This window comes from Plectrocnemia conspersa, unplaced genomic scaffold (genome assembly GCF_051122295.1).
Source record: "Plectrocnemia conspersa isolate PC_06_02 unplaced genomic scaffold, ASM5112229v1 ptg000002l, whole genome shotgun sequence".
NCBI lineage: Eukaryota > Metazoa > Arthropoda > Insecta > Trichoptera > Polycentropodidae > Plectrocnemia > Plectrocnemia conspersa.
In genome coordinates this window covers 25,991,463-26,011,859 of record NW_028277166.1, presented here as the reverse complement: position 1 = coordinate 26,011,859, position 20,397 = coordinate 25,991,463, and the positions used below count along the sequence as shown (strand labels likewise).

At 29.9% G+C, this 20,397-nt stretch overlaps 1 protein-coding gene across 3 annotated transcripts in view; it reads right to left on the bottom strand.

The window, feature by feature from the left end:
* Nucleotides 1-7,600: 7,600 nt before the first annotated feature.
* Nucleotides 7,601-20,397, bottom strand: part of LOC148238205 (uncharacterized) — a 56,897-nt gene continuing 44,100 nt past the window's right edge. Inside the window, exons 5-6 of one of the 3 annotated variants that reach the window (XM_088205653.1) lie at nt 8,672-9,428; nt 7,601-8,602 (exon numbers count right to left, since the gene is read on the bottom strand). In XM_088205653.1, the coding sequence (XP_088061779.1) occupies nt 8,233-8,602; nt 8,672-9,428 (1,127 nt within the window). In that variant the 3' untranslated portion in view covers nt 7,601-8,232. Of the gene's footprint in view, nt 9,429-20,397 lie in introns of all 3 variants that reach the window. The other 2 variants (XM_088205652.1, XM_088205651.1) reach the window with 2 other exon arrangements.

Here is a 20,397-nt window from a genome sequence, read left to right as displayed (position 1 = left end):
GCGGACGGTAGCACACTGAGTCGAGTACACAGTACGCGAGTAGTATTGGCGTGGGGGTCCATATCTCCACACCGATACTCGCTGCGAGGGGGTGGGTGGTGGGTTTTAATTTGTTATTATATTACCACACTTCTAACTCAAGTGTGTAGTTTCACCATTGCCCGTGCCTGGTCATTAAAAAAAATATCTTCCTCAACAATCTCTATTCCTAACGTTTCGACTCCTAAGATTGGATCATCATCAGAGGCGAAATCTTAATATTATCTTCCCAGACTCATGACTTGAAACATGATATTGTGACAGTATTATCACAATATGACTTGAGACGCCTTAGGTGTCAATTAAAGGTGAAAGGAGGGGCTTTTGAAATATTAAAAAAAACGACAACTAACTAACTCTTCTCCCTAAAAATGACGTCCCTGATTCTAAACCATTTTTTTTGGATTATTCCTCAAATAAAACCTTTCACGAAAATATTTTTTTGAATGACACTTCAGTGACATCGTACCAAAATACATTTTCATTGGTAGATATATATTTTTACTAGTGAAAATATAATTTATCTGACAGGTGCTAGTCAAATTATATGATTTATACTATTTTATACATACTTATTTAAATGCGATGTATAAATGTTTCAGTGAGATTGTATTCTTACTAGTAAAGTCAAATACATTTTCACCAGTAGATATATATTTCTACTAACAAAATCATAGTTAAACTGAACTTGATAAATTATATGCTGCTCAAAGATGTCTATGAAACTCAATTTTCTGTTCAAACCCAAACCTAACCTACACGAATTAACCGAATCAAACGTAACCTAATAAAAGTTCTAAAACAAATTATAGTTTTAGAACTTTCATTAGGTCAAGTCCAAGGTGAAAATTAGCAGAAGAAAAAGTACAGAAATCTCGCATATTGCTCCATAATTTTGTATGCACTTGGCTATTTACACTATGTTTTAAAAATATTATTACCGATATTACTACGGAATTTTGATATGAGAGTGTTAGTCAAAATGTATTCAAACCGAATTTTGGTCAATGGGAGGGCGCAAAAACAATTATCACTTCTCAGAAGTCAAAAATTCACGTCAAAAGCAATAAAATCGTGCAGTCGCCGTTGCAGTGGGAACGCTCGGTAACGAGCGTTCCGACTGCAACGGTGACCGCACGATTTTATTGCTTTTGACGTGAATTTTTGACTTCTGAGAAGGGATAATTGTTTTTTGCGTTCTCCTATTGGTCAAAATTCGGTTTAGGTGTGCTTTATTTGAATCTCACTTATTTTGAATATTTATTATGAACGCTAAATAATCGAGCGTTCCCACCGCAACGTCGCCGATGCGATTTCATTGCTTTTGGCGTGGATTTTCGCTCTCCTATTGGTCAAAATTTGATTTTGATATGCATCATTTAATTCTAACGTATTATAAATCGTATTATTGTTATAAAAAGCATTATTATTACCGACTGTCTTCACTGAGACGGCACGATTTTATTGCTTTTGTCGTAAATTCTAAACAGTGATCCGCTTGAATTTAACAAAGAAAATGCATGGCATTTAATAAAACACTAATAAAATAGAAATATTATAAAGAAAACCTCCACTAACTGATTTTTTTATTGCTTCAGATTGAAAAAATCGATATATTAGGAAAAAATTATTTTTTTATATCAGTGAAAGCTCTCAAAAAGTTGTTGATAATAAAAATAACAAAGAGACTCTTTATTAAGATTTTTTATTTCTGTCTTTCTAAAAGATTTTTTTTTATATTTTTTTACTATCTTACTTCTACAATATTCTATTTATAGTCAATTTTTTTATATTTAAATTATCAAACATGTTTTATAAGATATTGCAGCTTAAAGCAACGTGCAAGTTCTACCAAAGCTTCCTTGGCAGTTGAAAAAAAGTTGGATTAAAGATGATTTAAATTTATTTATTATATAATTTATTTGCATCTTCAGTATAAAATGGTCTCGGATTATAGATTATTAAGTAAACGAATTAACAGCTTAACAGCCGTGGACTCGTATACGAGTCTTGAAAAAACATTGTTCAGTGACCGTGGATATGCGTTTTTTGTTATTAAAAAAATACTGAGATACTGGGATCAAGTCTGCTTCTACATGATAATGAGAGATGGTAGTATACTATTATTACATAATATCAAATAGAAAATAAATTATATTTCACTTTAATTTTTTACTTATTCCATTGCGTCGCAATGCAAAGAGTCATCGCCTTTTTTGGGGCATGTGAATATTTTTATGAAATGTATGAATTTTATTTAAAAAATAATATTTTATGTTACACTTCATGAATAGAAATGAGTTTCAGAGTTAAAACTGTTTGACTAGGTAAAAATAAAATCAATCCAATCAAAATAAATCGAAACATCCGCGGTTGATAGCCCATCAATTAACAAAGATTTTTTACCTGAAATTCTGTATATTATTGCAATAATACAAAGTAAAAGCGTTACGATATATGTAGTTAAATTAGATAACACAGTGTTAAAAGAACTTCAAAGAAATAGCATCCAATAACTTACGAACATTTTTATCGGGTGTTTATTATTTTGATATTTCATCACCATTTGGAAAACCGCAATGATTTACAGATTAAGAAACCAAGGGAAAAAAGCTACAATTTAGATAAATTATAACTGTATTAGTTTATTGCCGTTATTCAGTAAAATATTTAAAAAAATATCATTGCGCTTTAAAGAATTTCTGAGGAATAAAATATGTTCTTTTCATTCCTAATATTTCATGTAAATTGAAACTGGCTGCAATGGTTACAAGCCAATTTCTTATAATTTAAATAATTTTTTATATTGAATAAACGATTTATAAAAAATATCCATTTATAATATAATATAATTTGCACTCGTCCATTTTCTGCATACAACTGTCACAGACACATTTATTTTCACAATTACACTATTACACTACTATATCTTTATTTATATTTATTTTTATTATTTACACTTTTTTATCTTTTTCAATATATTTATATATGTATAAAAACATTCGTCAGTAAGAAGAGGAATTGCACAACTTCTACACATGTATGCTGTATCTTTCCCTATTCCATGTGCAGAACAAACACGAAATTTTCTTCTCACACATTTTTCACCACTTTTTATTTTTATTGACTAATGATTTTTAGGTTATTCGAAAGCCTTTCTAGTGGATGGATACATGACCACAGCAGGATGTGGTAGAAACTGGTTTAATGTCTTCAGAATCGATAGATTCCACTGAATTCTGCATCCATTCTTTAGCCTTACTCAAAAGAAAATCTTCGAATTTAATTTTGCTGTTACGATTCAAATTTTGATAAACACTGAACGAATTAAACAACGCGCATTTAAATAAATAAACAACTACTTCTTTTGTTTATTCCGTTGCTTTTCGAAATATTGGGTAACAACGAAATGTTTGGTATTGATCGGAGCAATCAACATCTGGCTGGTATGAAAAGTAGATTTTATTCTGAAATATCTTTTCTTTTTTGTCTTCCAAATTTAGATAAGTGTTTCACCTTTTCTGGTATGTTTCATCTGTTTCACCTTTTCTGGTATGTTTCATCTGTTAATTTGATATTTTTGAGGGATTCTGACAAACCCCTATTTTTCCGGATTGTTTCACAAAGTACAGTTTTCCGTAAAAATAAATCTTTTGCGAGTAAAACGCTATTATAAAAAATGTTATAACATTTTATTTTAAGATATTATGTAACTATTGTTGTATTCCTTTTTTTTTAATAAAATAAACAAGCACATTAAATTTTGACTTAGCTTGTTGACATTTATTACCAATTATTTGTTAATCTGTTTATGCATATTCCGTGTTTCAAACAATAATACGCTTTTAAGCAATCTTCCTTACATTCAGGTACTTCTAAAAATACTTTATACGCTGATTCTTTATTGTGTTGTTTACAAGTATTAATAACGATCAATAAGACGACTGTATAAAATTTATTTCATCACTTTCAATAATTTACTATTTTGTCGGAATTTTTTTTAATAATTTTGGAACAAGTCCTTTGGAACATTAAGTCTAGAAAATCATGGTCTTTGATTGGCCGCTTCTTACCAGAGGCCAAAGCATCACTCGCCAATTTATTCTAATAAAATCTATTTCTATATTATCCATTATTTTAGTCAATTACGATTTTCCAATAAAACCTTATAAGAAAGAAGTGCGTATAAAATTGTAAGTCTGTTTGTTTAAAATGCGACGTATTTTTTTTTTTTAAATATGTAATTTTATTTTATTAATTGCACTTTTAATATTTATGATATTGTAGAATATCTCAATAATTTTAATTTTCAAAAGATATCTCTCATATAATTATATATTTCTACTTATGGTAAAAAAACATAAATTTAATTTCATCTATAAATGTTTATAGATGAAATAGACCGAAAACACTACTTAGGTTTGATCCCTTACAATGAGCATTATTTTATAATTCGCTTCTGCTTTCAAACAATATAAAACCGTCGTTTTTGTAGTTCTAGGCCATCTAGAAATAAGAATCAGAGAAAAAATGTATGAATTTGAGAATAAAATGTATTAATTATATCGTTATTGGGGCGAAAATACCGATATTTTGCCCCAATACCTGTATTACCGGTATTGCAATCCCTTTTATGATAAATTTCGTTACTTGTACGGTGCGGCGGGGCGTACAGGTAACGAAATTTGACGCTTAGCGGGCAGTCGGTCCCGATCGCTTCGGCGAAGCGCTCAGAATACATGCATATAAAAAGTATTACAAATCTAAACAAAATATTAAAGTACATTTATATTTAAACTCGTAGCACAAAATATTGTATTTAGATATGTTAATATAATCCAGCTGCACAGCGCTAATTTATTAGCCGTATATTTATTATATGTTGATGACCAGAAAGTGTTCCTGATTATTAGCACAAATGTAGATTTGCTATTTTTACAAAAATATATTGAGTCGCTGTGGTGATGGTAATCCGGCTACTTTTCAGCATTGCCAAGTGTTACATTATAACAATTCTTAGATCTTATTGCCTGGCAAAATTCCCGCATAGCTTAAATGGAGGAGTATTAACCAGAAATTATTCCATCGTTGACTTGGAAGTGACGTTTAAGCAGGGATGAAGATTTAGTATGCACATCACCAACGTTTATTTAATGATAAATTTAAAAAATAATTTTGGGTTTTGGAACTTAAGATTCCATTATTCATTATAGTGATATTTACTTTACTGAAATTGTAAGAAATATATTTTATTATTTTAATAAAAAAAAGTGTATACAAATGATTAAATTGATATACAATAGCTAAAGATCTGGAGCCTATAAAATGTGTGCTTTTGCCTCTAAAGCAATGTGCTCTGGCATTTTATGCCTATATTAAAACTTGATGTTGTTTTTATCGTAGTCTCCGATACTTGAGCTTAGTGGGTTAGTGTGGTTACGTAAAATATTTATATAGTAAATATTTTCTAGTGTGAAAATAACAATATTCTTTAATCGTTGCTTTATGTTGCCTATTACGAAGTTTTTTTATGATACATATAAAAATGTTGATTGCAAATTATTTTTACGATTGTAATTTGAACCACGCTATTTTAAGTACATTGTTAGTAAAATGGGTACTGAATATATTTGTTGTATCTATTGAATAAAGGCAAAAATAGCGACAAGCTCAATACTTTTCGTAAATATAGTTAAATTTGTTCCCAAAACCAGAAACATTTGAATTTTTCTACTGAAAAAGTTAGCACAACTTCATCACTTAAAATAGTGCAGCGCTGAAACAAAAAATAAATAAGCAGTTTATTGGTCTAATACATTTTTTACAAGAGCTCGACTATTTTCGGAATTGCTTCGAAAAATTTGGTAGTGACGATTTTATTAATATCTCATCAGTGACAAATTAAAAAAAAAATATAAACCACAAGTAAAAAATATTGTAGACCAACCGGAGATCGGATTTAAAACATAAATATTTTATATAAAACTTTGCTCACAATTAATACAACATCAACGGAAAGTGATCGTGTATTCTTAACGGCAGAAATTCTCATTCGTAACTAAATGCCTTGGTCTTTATAAAAATAAATAATAATAATTGCGGTAATAATAATAAATAAATATATAAGTCTCAATAGTAAGATTAAATTAATTTATAATTATAATAACGATAAATAAGATAGTTATACAGTAATATTTTAATATTATTATTTAATAGATACTTTTTATATTTTAATTTAAAATGCATTTTATTTCAAATTAATTTAACTATAATTATTAATATATTTACATATATATTTAGTAGTACTTTGATTTAATTAAATTTTTATTTATTATAATATATCTTTACAATTTGTTTTTTATTAATTTATTTATAAATTAAGAAAAAATATTTATTTACTTTCGCATAGATACAAAAAAAAACATTTTTACACGCTTATGTATTTTATTATTATATAGAAAATATTATTTATTTAATTCCACGTATTCTCAGGTGCTGACGATGCGCAGAATATACATACTATAACAATCGTTTTTGCATTAAGGCATTTTATAAATTCTAAGGAAATCGACAGAATTATGCATACATATACAGTGCTGTAAATAAAACAATAAAAATGTGAAACGAGAATAGTTGACAAAAATAATAATATAAATTAAAAAAATTAAGACTCCATTTTAAATTTCATTAAAATTGAAAAATTATGTAAGTAATAAAACAATACATTTTATATGTAGTTGCTGGATAAAATTATGTTAACTGACGTTTTAATTTTCACCGAATGATCATCGGCAGTTAATTATACAAATTAGCGGTGAACTTTCTGGATAATATAATATTATTATAAGGTTTTCTATATAGTTACTAAAACAAATTTAATTATATCATATTTTTTTATAAATATATAATAATAAAAATAATAAAATAATTATTTGTATTGAATATTTTATTCTGACTAGAGCCATCTGTTGACCATTAAATACACTATTCTTAAAATAATAATTTAAAACCAAAAATATATTAATAAATATTAAATTGAATTAATTTTAATATCGGTGGGTGCAATAGGATTGGGAGTGTTAAAAAAATTATTCGTAACTTATTTACATTAATTTTTATTTAAATATTTAGATTCAAATACATTTTTTTATTAATACATCAAAATAAATGTTGTCCTTTAATAAAATAATAATACAATAAAAAGTATAATAAAAATTATATTAATATACTAAATCAAAAATAAAATAAAAAAAAATATTAAAAGTTCCATTAGATTTATTTTTAAAGACAAAGCCAATTTTGTTAAAAAAATATATGATAAATCGATAGTTAAGAAAAATAATAAGGGTTAATTAACAAAAAATATCACACACATAAGTGAGCGATTAGTTTATATAATAATATTATTCATAAAAAAATAATACATATAATAAACTTTACAATGAAAAATATATTTTTATTATTTACATTTTCATACGAATCCATAATATAATTGATATTTTATCATAATAAAAATAAATATGTATAATTAAAATACGTCATAAAATCGTTGTAAATATTATTTTTGTATATTACATTTAAAATATGCTTCAATTAAATTATATATATATTGATTGGTCAGAAGAATTCAAGGCACTGATTCACAATATGTCATCAATGTGATTATCTGATCTGCTCTATCGTCACGTCAGATTTATGATTGCACCTGAGCAATACAAGTTTTCAGTTCCGAGGTGGGTCGACCCAAGAAAGTGCACGCTCTTAAATCTCGACGTGACACATGTGTATCGCTTTTTAATCTACTTATCCAACGAGATTGAGTCAGGTTACAAAACATTATCGAAATGTCGACTAAAAATAGAACAAAGTGTTAAATAAGAATCTGACATGTACATAGACGATTTAAAGCATATTTAAGGCACATTGTATTGTATGTTTATGGTACATGCTATCAGCGATGACAATGTGTTTTGGATCTAGTCGTGCTAGCCTACAATCAAAATCGAAATGAACTCTTCAAATTAAATTTGAAGCTGCATATGGAAATTACGGCGTCAGCTTAAAGATAATCTTCAGTTATATGCTGAAGAAGTAAAAGCTCTACTACCATTTCCGATCGAGAAACATAGATCTGCAACACACCCATTGCCGATAGCGTGTATAATAAATAATCGTACACATCTATTCCATGATTTAAAATGGCGCCACAGTCGCCATTCCGACCCTCGTCCTGGCGACCGGTTCTGCGTAGCTGTGTCTCGTCCTGGCGTCTCTCCTTGGCCTTTCTGCTTCCGCATAAGACCTGCGGAGCACTTCCCAATCCCTGTTATCTACTTGCCTCCTCTGCGGCTCTCTCTCGTACCTATCGTCAATTATATCGTTCTTGACCACCCTCTTCGCCTCCATTTGTCTCTGTCTCTCCTCCAGGAGCTCTGCCCTGCCGTCCTTCTTGGGCTCGATCTTGTTCATCCTAGTCTCAGGCTCTCGTCTCCTAGGCAGCTCGACGTGTGGGACGTAGCGCATCTCGTCGAACTGCTTCTCGCTCTCCACGCCCTCGTCGTCACTACGCGAATCATGTTTGTAGCGACTGTCGAAATATTTATCATTCCTTTCTCCTTTGTACTCATAATACCTTTGCTCCAACTGCGGCGTCCTTTCTCTCGAGGGCCGCACTTCTCTGCCTTCATCCACCAATCTAATATCGCGTATATCTTCCACTTCTCTATAATCCCTCAAGTACTTAGCATCCTTCGGCTCCTTATAATCCCTCTGATACTTCCTCTCGTCGTAATTTCTTCGCTCATCCTCCCTAGGATATCTCCCCCTACTGTCTTCTCTATAATCTCTATAATCCCTCGAATCCCTCAATGGCTTAACTTCCTTCAATTCTCTCATATCTAACGGTTCTTTTACTTCGCGATAATCGCGATATTCTCTAGAAGAAACTCTATGCTCTCTAACGTCATCTCTAGAATCTCTAAAGTTCCTTTGATCTCGCATTACAGCTCTAGGCATCTCCTGCCTCAAATCTTCTTCGGATGGCCACTTCGGATTCTGTCTAGCTTGGACTTCTAAAGGCGTTTTAGGACCTCTCGAAAGTATGCTGTTTAGATTACGCCTCATCTGAGCGCGCTTGTCAATCTCTTCACTGATCTTCTCCCTCTCCAAATTCATGAACTTTTCTTTAGCAACGTTGAATCTATCTTTTGGCGATACGGAGCCCGAATGGTTGTTTTGGCCATTGGATCTGTCGTTCCTGGCGATGGGACGATCGGCGCTGGGAGCTTTTCTGTTGGATTGTTTGACAGGAGATGGAGAACGAGCGCGTCTTGGCAATCCTTCGTAACTTTCGTGCAGCATATAAGCTGTGCCTTCCGTCCAATCCTCTTCTGTAATTAAAAAAATAAAATATTTAATATCACGAAATAAGCACAGCCGAATTATTATAATATAAAACCTAAAGTAAAAGCTGTGACAGTAAGCAGTTATTAATTACTCTGGGTTTCAATTGTAACCCTTATTGGCCTGTCAGAACCATTACAATGTAAACATTAGTGCACATGATTTTCCAGTATGCATAAATAATAACTTAACTTTGTCATTAGTTTTTATTAAATATATCAACTTGTTGGAGATTGCTTTGAATTAGATTGAATACATGAGTTTACAAACATAAAATTATTTGTAATTTAATTTGTGTAGAATTAATTAGATGATAATCTTCTATATTCAATATAAGATTGTGCTTTATATTAAATATATAATATAAGGTACAGTATTTAATTTTTAACCCTAAATTAAATATATTTTAAAACAGATTTATATTTCTTTAGTCTAGAATTACATTTAAACACAAAAATATCTATAGCTAATGTTACTTGAGTGTGATTTAGCATAGAATTATATTAAGATGTGCATTTAAATAAATACTTTGTTCCATAAAATATATTGTATGTGCATTTATGTAAGTAAATCTTTGGATTTTTTCTTCGGAAAATGATTCGTTGCGGAGAGCTCTTTATTACCTAAGCTGTCCCATAGTAATGCACAAATAATTTGTTTTATGGAACAATTATTTTATATATTGCTCACTTAAATTCTCCTAATATTTTTTATGGTTTATTTTATGTTTTTCTCGTGTACTTGGTTTTTTACTCATAAGAATAATAAATCTTTTTTTAATAATATGTATTACTTTTAAAATGTGAGTAATACTGTGATTATAATTTGTATTTAAAAACTATTATTAATTTTATATATTTTTTTATACTCCTAAAATAAAAAAAATAATTCTTAATAAATCATCGAATGCTGTTATTTTTAAGGACCAAAAAATGGACTTAAATATTTCATAAGAGTATATTTTATCAAACAATTCCATTTATAACAAAGGACTAAGACGAATTAAAATAATAAATATTAATAGATGTTTAGGAATATTGGAAATTTAGATTGTTGTCTCAAAGATTCAATAACAACTGTATTCAATTGTAATTGAAATTTACTATTATTTTCGTTAATACTAATACTTGCTAAATAACCAAAATTACCAAAATATTATTTGTTAATATTTTAATGTAACGTGATAAATTTTAGCTAAATACGTAATAACCATGTAATTACAATCAACAACTACTAGACATAAATTTACACTGAACTGAAATAAACGTCTGTAAATTAGATGATGTTATTTTTATTAATTTTTGTAAATGCTCCTAACTTAAACCTACGAAACATGACGTTAGCATAGAATTTGTTAATTATATGGAGAGCAAAATGGGCTAGCACATTATTCAAGGATTGATTTTAAAATATTGTCCAAATAAAATAAAAAGATACGAACCGCTCAGAAATGAACAACTTCGAGTAAGCGACCACACTGTCGCAAATTTTACATGCCACCCGGACGGCGGCTTCTGTCACGTACAGTCATCAAATTTGCGCGCGATGTGCCAAATAATCGCAATTTTTAAATTGTCATATTATTAAAATTACGCTACTGATAATTATAAAAGTTTGTGTGGGCACTCACCAATACAATATCAATGAAAATTTTTCGGTCGTAAATATTCCATTAACGCAAAATCTTTGTCGGCTTTTGCAAAATGCCATAAGGCATAAAAATGTTACTTCAGAATACGAACACCACATCTGTGACTATCCTAGAATTTGTCGCCATCGATTCTAAATAAGAATTCGTTAAGGTGTGACATTTATATAAACCGATCTAGGAAAATACATAAGGATATTCGAAACGATTTTTTTAACAAAATCAAGTACCACTAATTATTTTTTAATTATTTAATTGTATTTGAAAAAAATATAATAACGATATCTGTTAGAATAATATATTATCAAAAATATAATTAATCTCTTTTGGTGCCCTAAAATATTCAAAGATGCCAGTAAGAGTCTGTTGAAGTCCCCTTAAGCATGTGGTATTATAACGATGCAGCGCTCGACATGCGTGTTAACCACAGGACGCCTACGCGCATACTGAAATTGAACCGAGTTTGTCGTTCTATCTCAGTTTGCGAAACACCTTATCATTATCTCTCTCACTCTCGTCACTTAACACGCGAGAGAGCGAAAGGAGAAGTATCTCACTGCACGCGCTCGAAAGAGCAGCTCCGACTTCGGTCCGTTTACTGACAATGTTCGGAAGCGCTCGAAGCTGGCCAAGTCGACTGAATTACTCCCACTTTACCTCCCGTTCTCGGTAGCCTCGGACAACTTCCGAGAGATTTTAGAGCGGACAGAACCGAACTCGACCGAAGTAACCCACTATATTCTCCGTCCTTTGCCAACCTTGGCCAACTTCCAGAGAGTGTAGTGCAGGCATTAGGAATACTAGACATCTTTTTTTAAATTGATGATTAGGAGATTTAACTACAACTTAATTATTTATTTTCATATTTGATTTGTCAACTAAATAAATTGCTTATATTTGATATGGTTATATAAGCATCGAATATTCCAAATTTATGGACAGCAACATTAATTTAGATATCTGTACTCCTTAACATTATTTTGGGATCATCCTCAACATTATACATAACAAAGAACTATGATTGCCAGGTATGAAAAAATAAATAAGTAAATTAAACAAAAATTATAAATCTTTTACAGATTAAATCTCAACTTCTTAGCAAATAAAAATATATTTATCTATATAATTCTTGTGCAAGAAGCCTACTTTGACCCTTGGCATTAGACATACCACCCAGTGACATCGTTGAATAATATAATCTCAAACGAAAGGTTACACAGAAAAGCTAGCAGCACGATTAGGATGTATAAATTTCACTTTGCATTTTACAGAAGACCTCGATGTGTAGCGAGAGAGATCCGAGTGTAAAAGAAAATTATTCACAGTGTGTGTGTGTGTCGCTGGACCACGTGTTCCAGTTTGAGGCATTCGTGTCACTGCTCGATCTAAGTCCGATCGACCAAATCCCATTGGATGGGTTCTACTAAATTATTGGGATTCGGGCCACACGAAGTGCGTGACGGAAAAGAGTCGTTTTGTGCGGAAAAGTGTGAGAATTGAAAAACGGCGACATGATCACGCTAATCCGCCGCGGACGCCACTGGCAGAAGTCATTAGACTGCTTAATTATTTTCTGGGACACCAGTAACCTTGTTCACATACTTATCCATTAGAGTGGTGTTTTGTTTGGTTTTTTAGATGTCATTGACACCACGCGCGGAGAGTACCGCTCGATTCATTAAAAATAATTTGGCGAATCCACGTTTTTCAACAATTGTATTTTTTATAAACATGATGAAAAAATTGAATTTCAGACATGCACAGAGAATGTTTCTATTCTGTTCAGAAGCATAGTTTATTTATTTAAAATTTCTGCCAGCAGAAATTTAGTTTTTGGTTCATGAATGACAAAAGAATCAAGAGCTCACGACATACATTTGTGGCGAATTTTGACATCGTAGCAGTCAAAGGCTTAAAACGTTTCAAGATGGTTAAATTATTTATTGTTATATATATATATATAGACATATTTAAATGTTGCTCGTTTTTAGTTTTGATCGGTAATAGATGCTTCATAGTTATTTTTAAACAAGAAGATGAAATGACGCCTTCTTGATTTCAACACAGCTCAATTAGAATAATGTTATAAATAAGCGAGAATCATTTGTTCTTAAAGTATTTATCATATAACTATGTATCAAACGGTCAGTCAGAGCACTGATAATATCGATATTTATGTCTATAAAGTTTATCGATAACCCTTGAAGCTGGAGTTATTGAGACTTTAAGAAAAGTCTTCATATGAACGAATAAATACTTTTTGTAACAATACTACTTATAATAAACGAGAATAAAATGAAGCATATCTAAACTAAATTTTAATTAATAGGAGAGCGCAAAAAACAATTATCACTTCTTAGAAGTCAAAAATCCACGTCAAAAGCATTAAAATCATGACAGCGCGTCGCAGTGGCACTCGGTTATTTAGCGCGCATACTACGACTTTTTTATAATATTATTATATATTGAATGTAGCACATCTAAACCGAATTTTGACCAATAGAAGAGCGCAAAAAACAATTATCACTTCTCAGAAGTCAAAAATCCACGCCAAAAGCAATAAAATCGTGTGGGCGCCGTCGCAGTGGGAACGCTCGTTACCGAGCGTTCCCACTGCGGCGGCGCCGACACGATTTTATTGCTTTTGACGTGAATTTTTGACTTCTGAGAAGTGATAATTGTTTTTGTGCCCTCCTATTGACCAAAATTCGATTTGAATATACTTTGAACAATATCCTCATATCAGAACTCCGTAGTAATATCGATAAGAATAGATATTCTATTTTAAAACATTGTGTAATATCAAAGTTCAGAGAAACCATGTCGATCTGTACTTATTTTTCCGCTTACTTTCCCCTTGAACGAAACTTCTAAAACTAAAATTAGTTTTTGTAACATTTATTCACCGTAAAAATATAATTTCAACGATTTTAAAAAAAAATATATTTATAAGTAACATTTGTTCATTGCATTTAAATAAATAATGATAATTTGAAAATATATATATTATTGAAATTCAAATCATATAATTTTTTAGCAACTACCAGATTTAACTGTTACAAATAGTGTTCAAATGACAGAAAACGGCAGCCATATACTCTTTTGGGCTATAAATGCTTTTGGCAAGAATTTAATATTTACCATATTTTTTTAAGTTACACAAATATGTGACATTGATTAGACGTACTACGTAACATTATTTTGGCACATAAGCGGTTAAAAACTTAAATAAACAAACAAGTGAAACCAGCTGATAATTAATTTTTGTAAAAAAATTAAATCGCTTTTACTCAAAATTATAAAAATACAAAAGTAATTATGTCGATGAAAAAATGAAAATATCTGCTATATATAAATTAAACTCATGGTAAATTTTAAAGTTTGTGCTGCAATAAAATATTCAAGGGATTTCACTGTGTTTTATATTTCACTACAGTTCAGTATTTAGTTTTCACTAAAAACGTTTTATTTTTAGCGAATATTATAAGGGTTATTAAAAGTTATATTTTAAAAGAAAAATTCAAATTTAAATAAGTTTCATAAAAGCTTGTGTGAGGGTTCGATCAGCTTGATATAAAACTTGTTTTAAAGCAAAAAACTATTTTTTTATTTTTTATTTCGATACAGGTTTAGCTTCTAAATATTTTTTATATTAGCACACTTTTTTATAGGATTTTATCCGATGAAGTTATAATATTATTAGTTTTTAAATTTGCAATCATTTTGCAAAAAAATGTCATATTTCCTATTTTTTTAGCAAATATTATAAGGGTGCTACTATTTCAAAACAAAAATTCAAGTCTTAGTCATTAAAACAAAGGAATTAACAGCCTAAAGAAAATTTCAAGTAATATAAAAGCTTGTATGGGGGTCCGATCATCTTAATATAGAACTTGTTTTAAAGCAAAAAACTATTTTTATTATTTTATTTCGGTGCAGATTTTCACTGATAAAAATATATATCTACTAGAGAAAATGTATTCCGATATGACACTGTTTTTTTATATTTTATTTAAAGGATAATCTGATAATTTCTCATTTAGAATGAGAGATTGTCTTTTTAGATTTTTCCAGGAAAGGGGGAGGTAAAAGTTTGACAATTAGTAGTTGATTAGTAGTATCGCCGTACATGTACGGTAGTCGATATTTTACTGATAAATAAAATAAATGAAAAATATTATATTTTAATAATATTTTTTTCAATATGATTTTCCAATAAATTAAAGAGTACGAAATAAATGAACATGGCAAAATATATTTTATATTAGTTTTATAAAAAATAATGAGAGCTTCTGAATTATTTTTTTTTTTTTACAAAAGCTGAATAATACCTAAAACATATGTAAAATAAATTAACGAAATTTAATAATAGAAAAGTGTTAAAAACAGATAAATCGAATCACTTTTTTTTATGTATAACTATAAATGTAATATAAAATAATAATAAATAAAAAACAACAAAAATAATTATGCAAAAATGCGTAAAATTAACTCACTCTCAGATGTGTATAATAAAAAATTAACAAATATGTATAAATTTATTCACTATTCAAAGGGTTAAATGATATTTTTCTAGCCAAATTCAAGATGGGAGCAAATGACTGCGAAAAAATTTAGTAATTCAATCATCAGGAAAATTATTAAAAATATTACAGGAATCTCATAGATCGAATTACAAAAATTAAACAGTTATCTTATCCTTGGTGATTTTCATAAATAAATTACTCGTTTTTTACATTCATATTACACAAACGTGTCACGATTATTATTAAAACTTTATTTTTAGCCAACTTCTGCCAGTGTGTCTTAATGTCAAGGATTTCAAGCGCTATCTGCTGCACAATTCCTGTTTACGAAACCGATGGTGTAGCAACAACGAAGAAAAAAAGAGTCGCTTATAAGCAGATGGATCGCCATTTACCCATCGGAATCTTAAAGAGATAGACGATGAGAACGGCACAAAGAGTTTCATTGCAGTTTCCCACAAATGGTCTTAGAGCATGGAGCTCACGACACCTTCATTCGCACCATTGTCTAACAAGTAAATGTAACTCGGATTGAACGACGATTAGAAAACCCTATTGGGCTTGAACAAGAAATCAAGGCGTGGTTTTTCTTTTTTTTAATGAGATAATTAAGGGACGAGAGGTTGTGAAATGTGGGAACATTGCCTTAAAAAGTAAATTGAATTTGGTGGTTCGATTTTTTGTGGTTTGAGATCGTTTGATGTTATTTTAAAGGTCTTGGAATTTCTAAAGAGACGGCACGTCCTCAGAGGTCCGTGGGAGGCATGATAATAAAAATATCCTCTTAAATGCATTTTTTCCCTTCAAGGATGTACCTTAATATTTTATGCGACCTGACGATAAACATGTAAAATAAAATGTGTCGTTTGGAATTAAGCTCGCCCAATTCATTGATTGATAAATTATTAATGAAAACACTATCTCAAAAATAGCAATATGTTGTTATTCATTCTTTAGTTATCTACAATTTAATAGTAAATCAAAAGATTTGACAGCATCTTAAGTTAATACAATTAAATGCCCCATTTTATTTTTCTTTCTTAGTATCATGGCAAAATTTAAAGAAAAATAAAACTTAAATTTTAGTGATAAGATGCAAGATTTTTTTTTAAATAACAGGCATATTTAAATTTTAACTTACGATCTTTGACTACTTACAATCAAATGTATTTGATAGTAAAATAATGTGAACGTTTACTTTTTAATCTAGCCTTGATTTATCTAAGATTTAAACTTGAATAAATTTATTGAGAAATTGCTATTTGAGAATCTATCGTTCTTGTTAGTCAAAATCAAATTGTTATTCTCGTTATATAAACGTTTACTTAGGTTTGTTATGTACAAATAATATTTGATACGATAGTATAATAAAAGTACTAATGAAAGAGCAAACAATCCAATAAAGAAAATATTTCAAATCGTTCTTATCCGCATATATTTTTTTCTTCATAAATATAGCAATTTTCATTATATGTTTCTATATAGGAATTCAACTCACACGTATTGGTTACCTGTTGGAATAAAAGGTGAGACCCAAAGGCAAAAAAAATCCGACTCATCTCAGTGTTGTTGGTTGAGATGATATTTTTTTCCGATTGGAATGTCGATGTAGATGTCCTCTAAAAAAAGATACATAATGGAAGCCGATCTCAACCTTTCCGCGTTGGGCGCATTGTTTATGGCTCCATTGTGTGTAAAATTATGAATGTCGACGTTTCATCACGTTGAAGCAATTAAAGATTTTTCTCAATTACGTGTGTGTATGCGCCATAGTTCACGGTGACGTCAGGGTGACGGAAAAGTGAAAACGTGCAAAAAAACTACGACCTTAGAACACGGTCGAGTCAATAAAACAATAATTTATGCTAATGGCGATTTGCATATGGATGCTGTTTGTATGTGTGTAATTTTTCGGATGGATTCTAAATGCAGACGTTGCGCAATTGCCATTTGGGGAAAGTTGCCCGTGTTGTGAAAATTAGGAAAATTCCTAAATCTGAGATAAAGATGAGTATATCGTGTAATAATGAGATGCTTATCTCCTCCATGAAAGCCTCAGGCTTTGAGATGAAGATAATAAGTTCGATTTTAAAACAAATGATAAGATCTAACTTCACGAACCATGATTTTCTATTCGGCATTCCCTGGTCTGATTTTTGTATTCAATTATTCACAAATTTAATAAGCACTATATTAAAACGATAAAATTCACAATCTTATAAATCTAAATATAAACTTAACTAAAAGATCATAGAAAGACGTAAAACGTCGCTGAACAATTTGGAAAGTTTGTTTCTTGAAAAGTTGTATTGTATTCATTGAAAAATTAATAAAGATTAAATAAAAGTAATATTATATTGTAATTAACCATAGAAAATATAATTTAATCAAATTAAAAAATATATTATTTATGAGCACTTTAAGTATTATAATATTTTACTATAGTATTAGTCTGATATGTAATAAATTCTGCTAAATAATTATAAGGGTTTTATTTAAGATACCTTTTTAAAATAAGATCCTTGTCAATTAAATACTTTTATATACATATACTATATATATATTAGTCTCTAAGATTTATTAGGAAAATTTATAGAAATTAAAATAATATTCAATGAATTATTAAGAAAATAACAAGTGGCGCATTTAAAAGTACTCCAATTAGCTAAATGTTGAGCTACTTTTATGCCTGCACTACACTCTCTGGAAGTTGTCTGAACCAAAGCTACAACTGAAGCGACCACACTGCCATAAAAAAAGACGTCCGGACGGCGGCTTCTGTCACGTACAGCTGGCCTATTTGCGCGCGATCGAAAAATGTATAAAATAATCGCAATTTTTAAATTGTCTCAAACTCACCAATACAATATCAGGGAAAACTTTTAGGACGTAAATATTGAATTTACGCAAAATCTTTGTCGGCTTTTGCAAAATGCCATAAGGCATAAAAATGATACTTCAGAATACGACACCACATCTGTGACTATCCTAGAATTTGTCGCCATCAATTATAAACAATAATTCGTTATGGTGTGACATTTATATAGACCGATCTAGGAAAATACATAAGGATATTCGAAACGATTTTTTTTAACAAAACCAAGTACCACTAATTATTTTTTAATTATTTAATTTTATATGAAAAAAAATATAATAACGATATCTGTTAGAATAATATACTATCAAAAATATAATTAATCCCATTTTGGTGCCCTAAAATATTAAAAGATGTCGGTAAGAGTCTGTTGAAGTACCCGATAAGCATGTGGTATTATAACTTAACCACGTGACCACGATGCAGCGCCCGACATGCGTGTTAACCATAGGACGCTTACGCGCATGCTGAAATTGAACCGAGTTACACGTTCTATCTCAGTTTGCAAAACACCATATCATTATCTTTCTCACTCTCATCACTTAACACGCGAGAGAGCGAAAGGGGAAGTATCTCACAGCTCGCGCTCGAAAGAGCAGCTCCAACTTTGGTCCTTTTGCCGACAATGTTCGGAAGCGCTCGAAGCTGGCCAAGTCGACTGAATTACCCCCACTTTATCTCCCGTTATCGGTAACCTCGGACAACTTCCGAAATATTAGAGCGGGCAGAACCGAGCTCGACCGAAGTAACCCATTATATTCTCAGTCCTTGGCCAACCTTGGCCAACTTCCAGAAAGTGTAGTACAGGCATTAAATATATCACACATAGAAATTGTAGGGTTACTTTTAATTTTGCCACAAAAAAAAAATTTTGATCCCTTAAAAATTGTCTTATCTAAGTAAATCTAGTTTTTTGTTTATTTTCAGGACTAAATCTCAGTTATGAATAAATAATATTTAAAGTAATAATAATAAAGCTACTAATATAAATAAAGCAAAAATATTATTTTTATAAAATATAACTTCTAATGATTACAGTACAATGGTATGCTATTTTAATTTTTTTGGAGTAATTCTGGGTTATAAATTGAAAATAATAATCTGCAGATGCATATAAAAATTTTGATTATATATTACCCATTCTGAGTTTCGTTATAAGAATCTTTTTGTGGAAATTTCGTAATTATTTATAGTAAATATAATATAATACTTAATATTAAATAAGGAAATAATCATTCCAAAACATATCAATTTTAATCAATTAAAAATTTAAAGCCAGTTACACTCTAAAAATAAAAAAAATAATAATAATTCCTACTTATTTATAGTGAACAGAGATTTTTTTCATTGCATGAACATAATTTTCTAACCATTAGATTGATTTATTATATATTTAAATAGATGGTTAATAATCTTATTTATGTCTTGGCCTTGTATGTGTAGGTTTAAAGGTGTATTGATAATACAAAGATATACATCAAGGTTCAAAAACGTTCTCTATAATATTGTCCATTATATGTTACCTGTTAAAATAATTTTCTATGACAAACTATTTTTAGCTAGTACTTAAAATTATCTAAAAAATATTAAATATTTAATAAATAATAGTGCGGTATGTTATCCTACTATGTTTCTAAGACTACTTTATGAACATAAATCAGACGCGTCAGAGACGAATTATGCAAGTCGAAAAAATCTAATAAATATAAATAAAAAAATAGTAGCCTAACCGGTCAATGTGACCCTAAAATGCCTATAATTTTGGTTTGTGTACCATCACGATTTTGTTGTCGTTTATTAATCGGGTTAGTGTGTGAATCACGCAATCTCTTTTACATAAACCATTTTTTCTACTTCATCTACTACTGCATGCCATGTCATACTTTCGGTGACCAAATTTAGAGCCG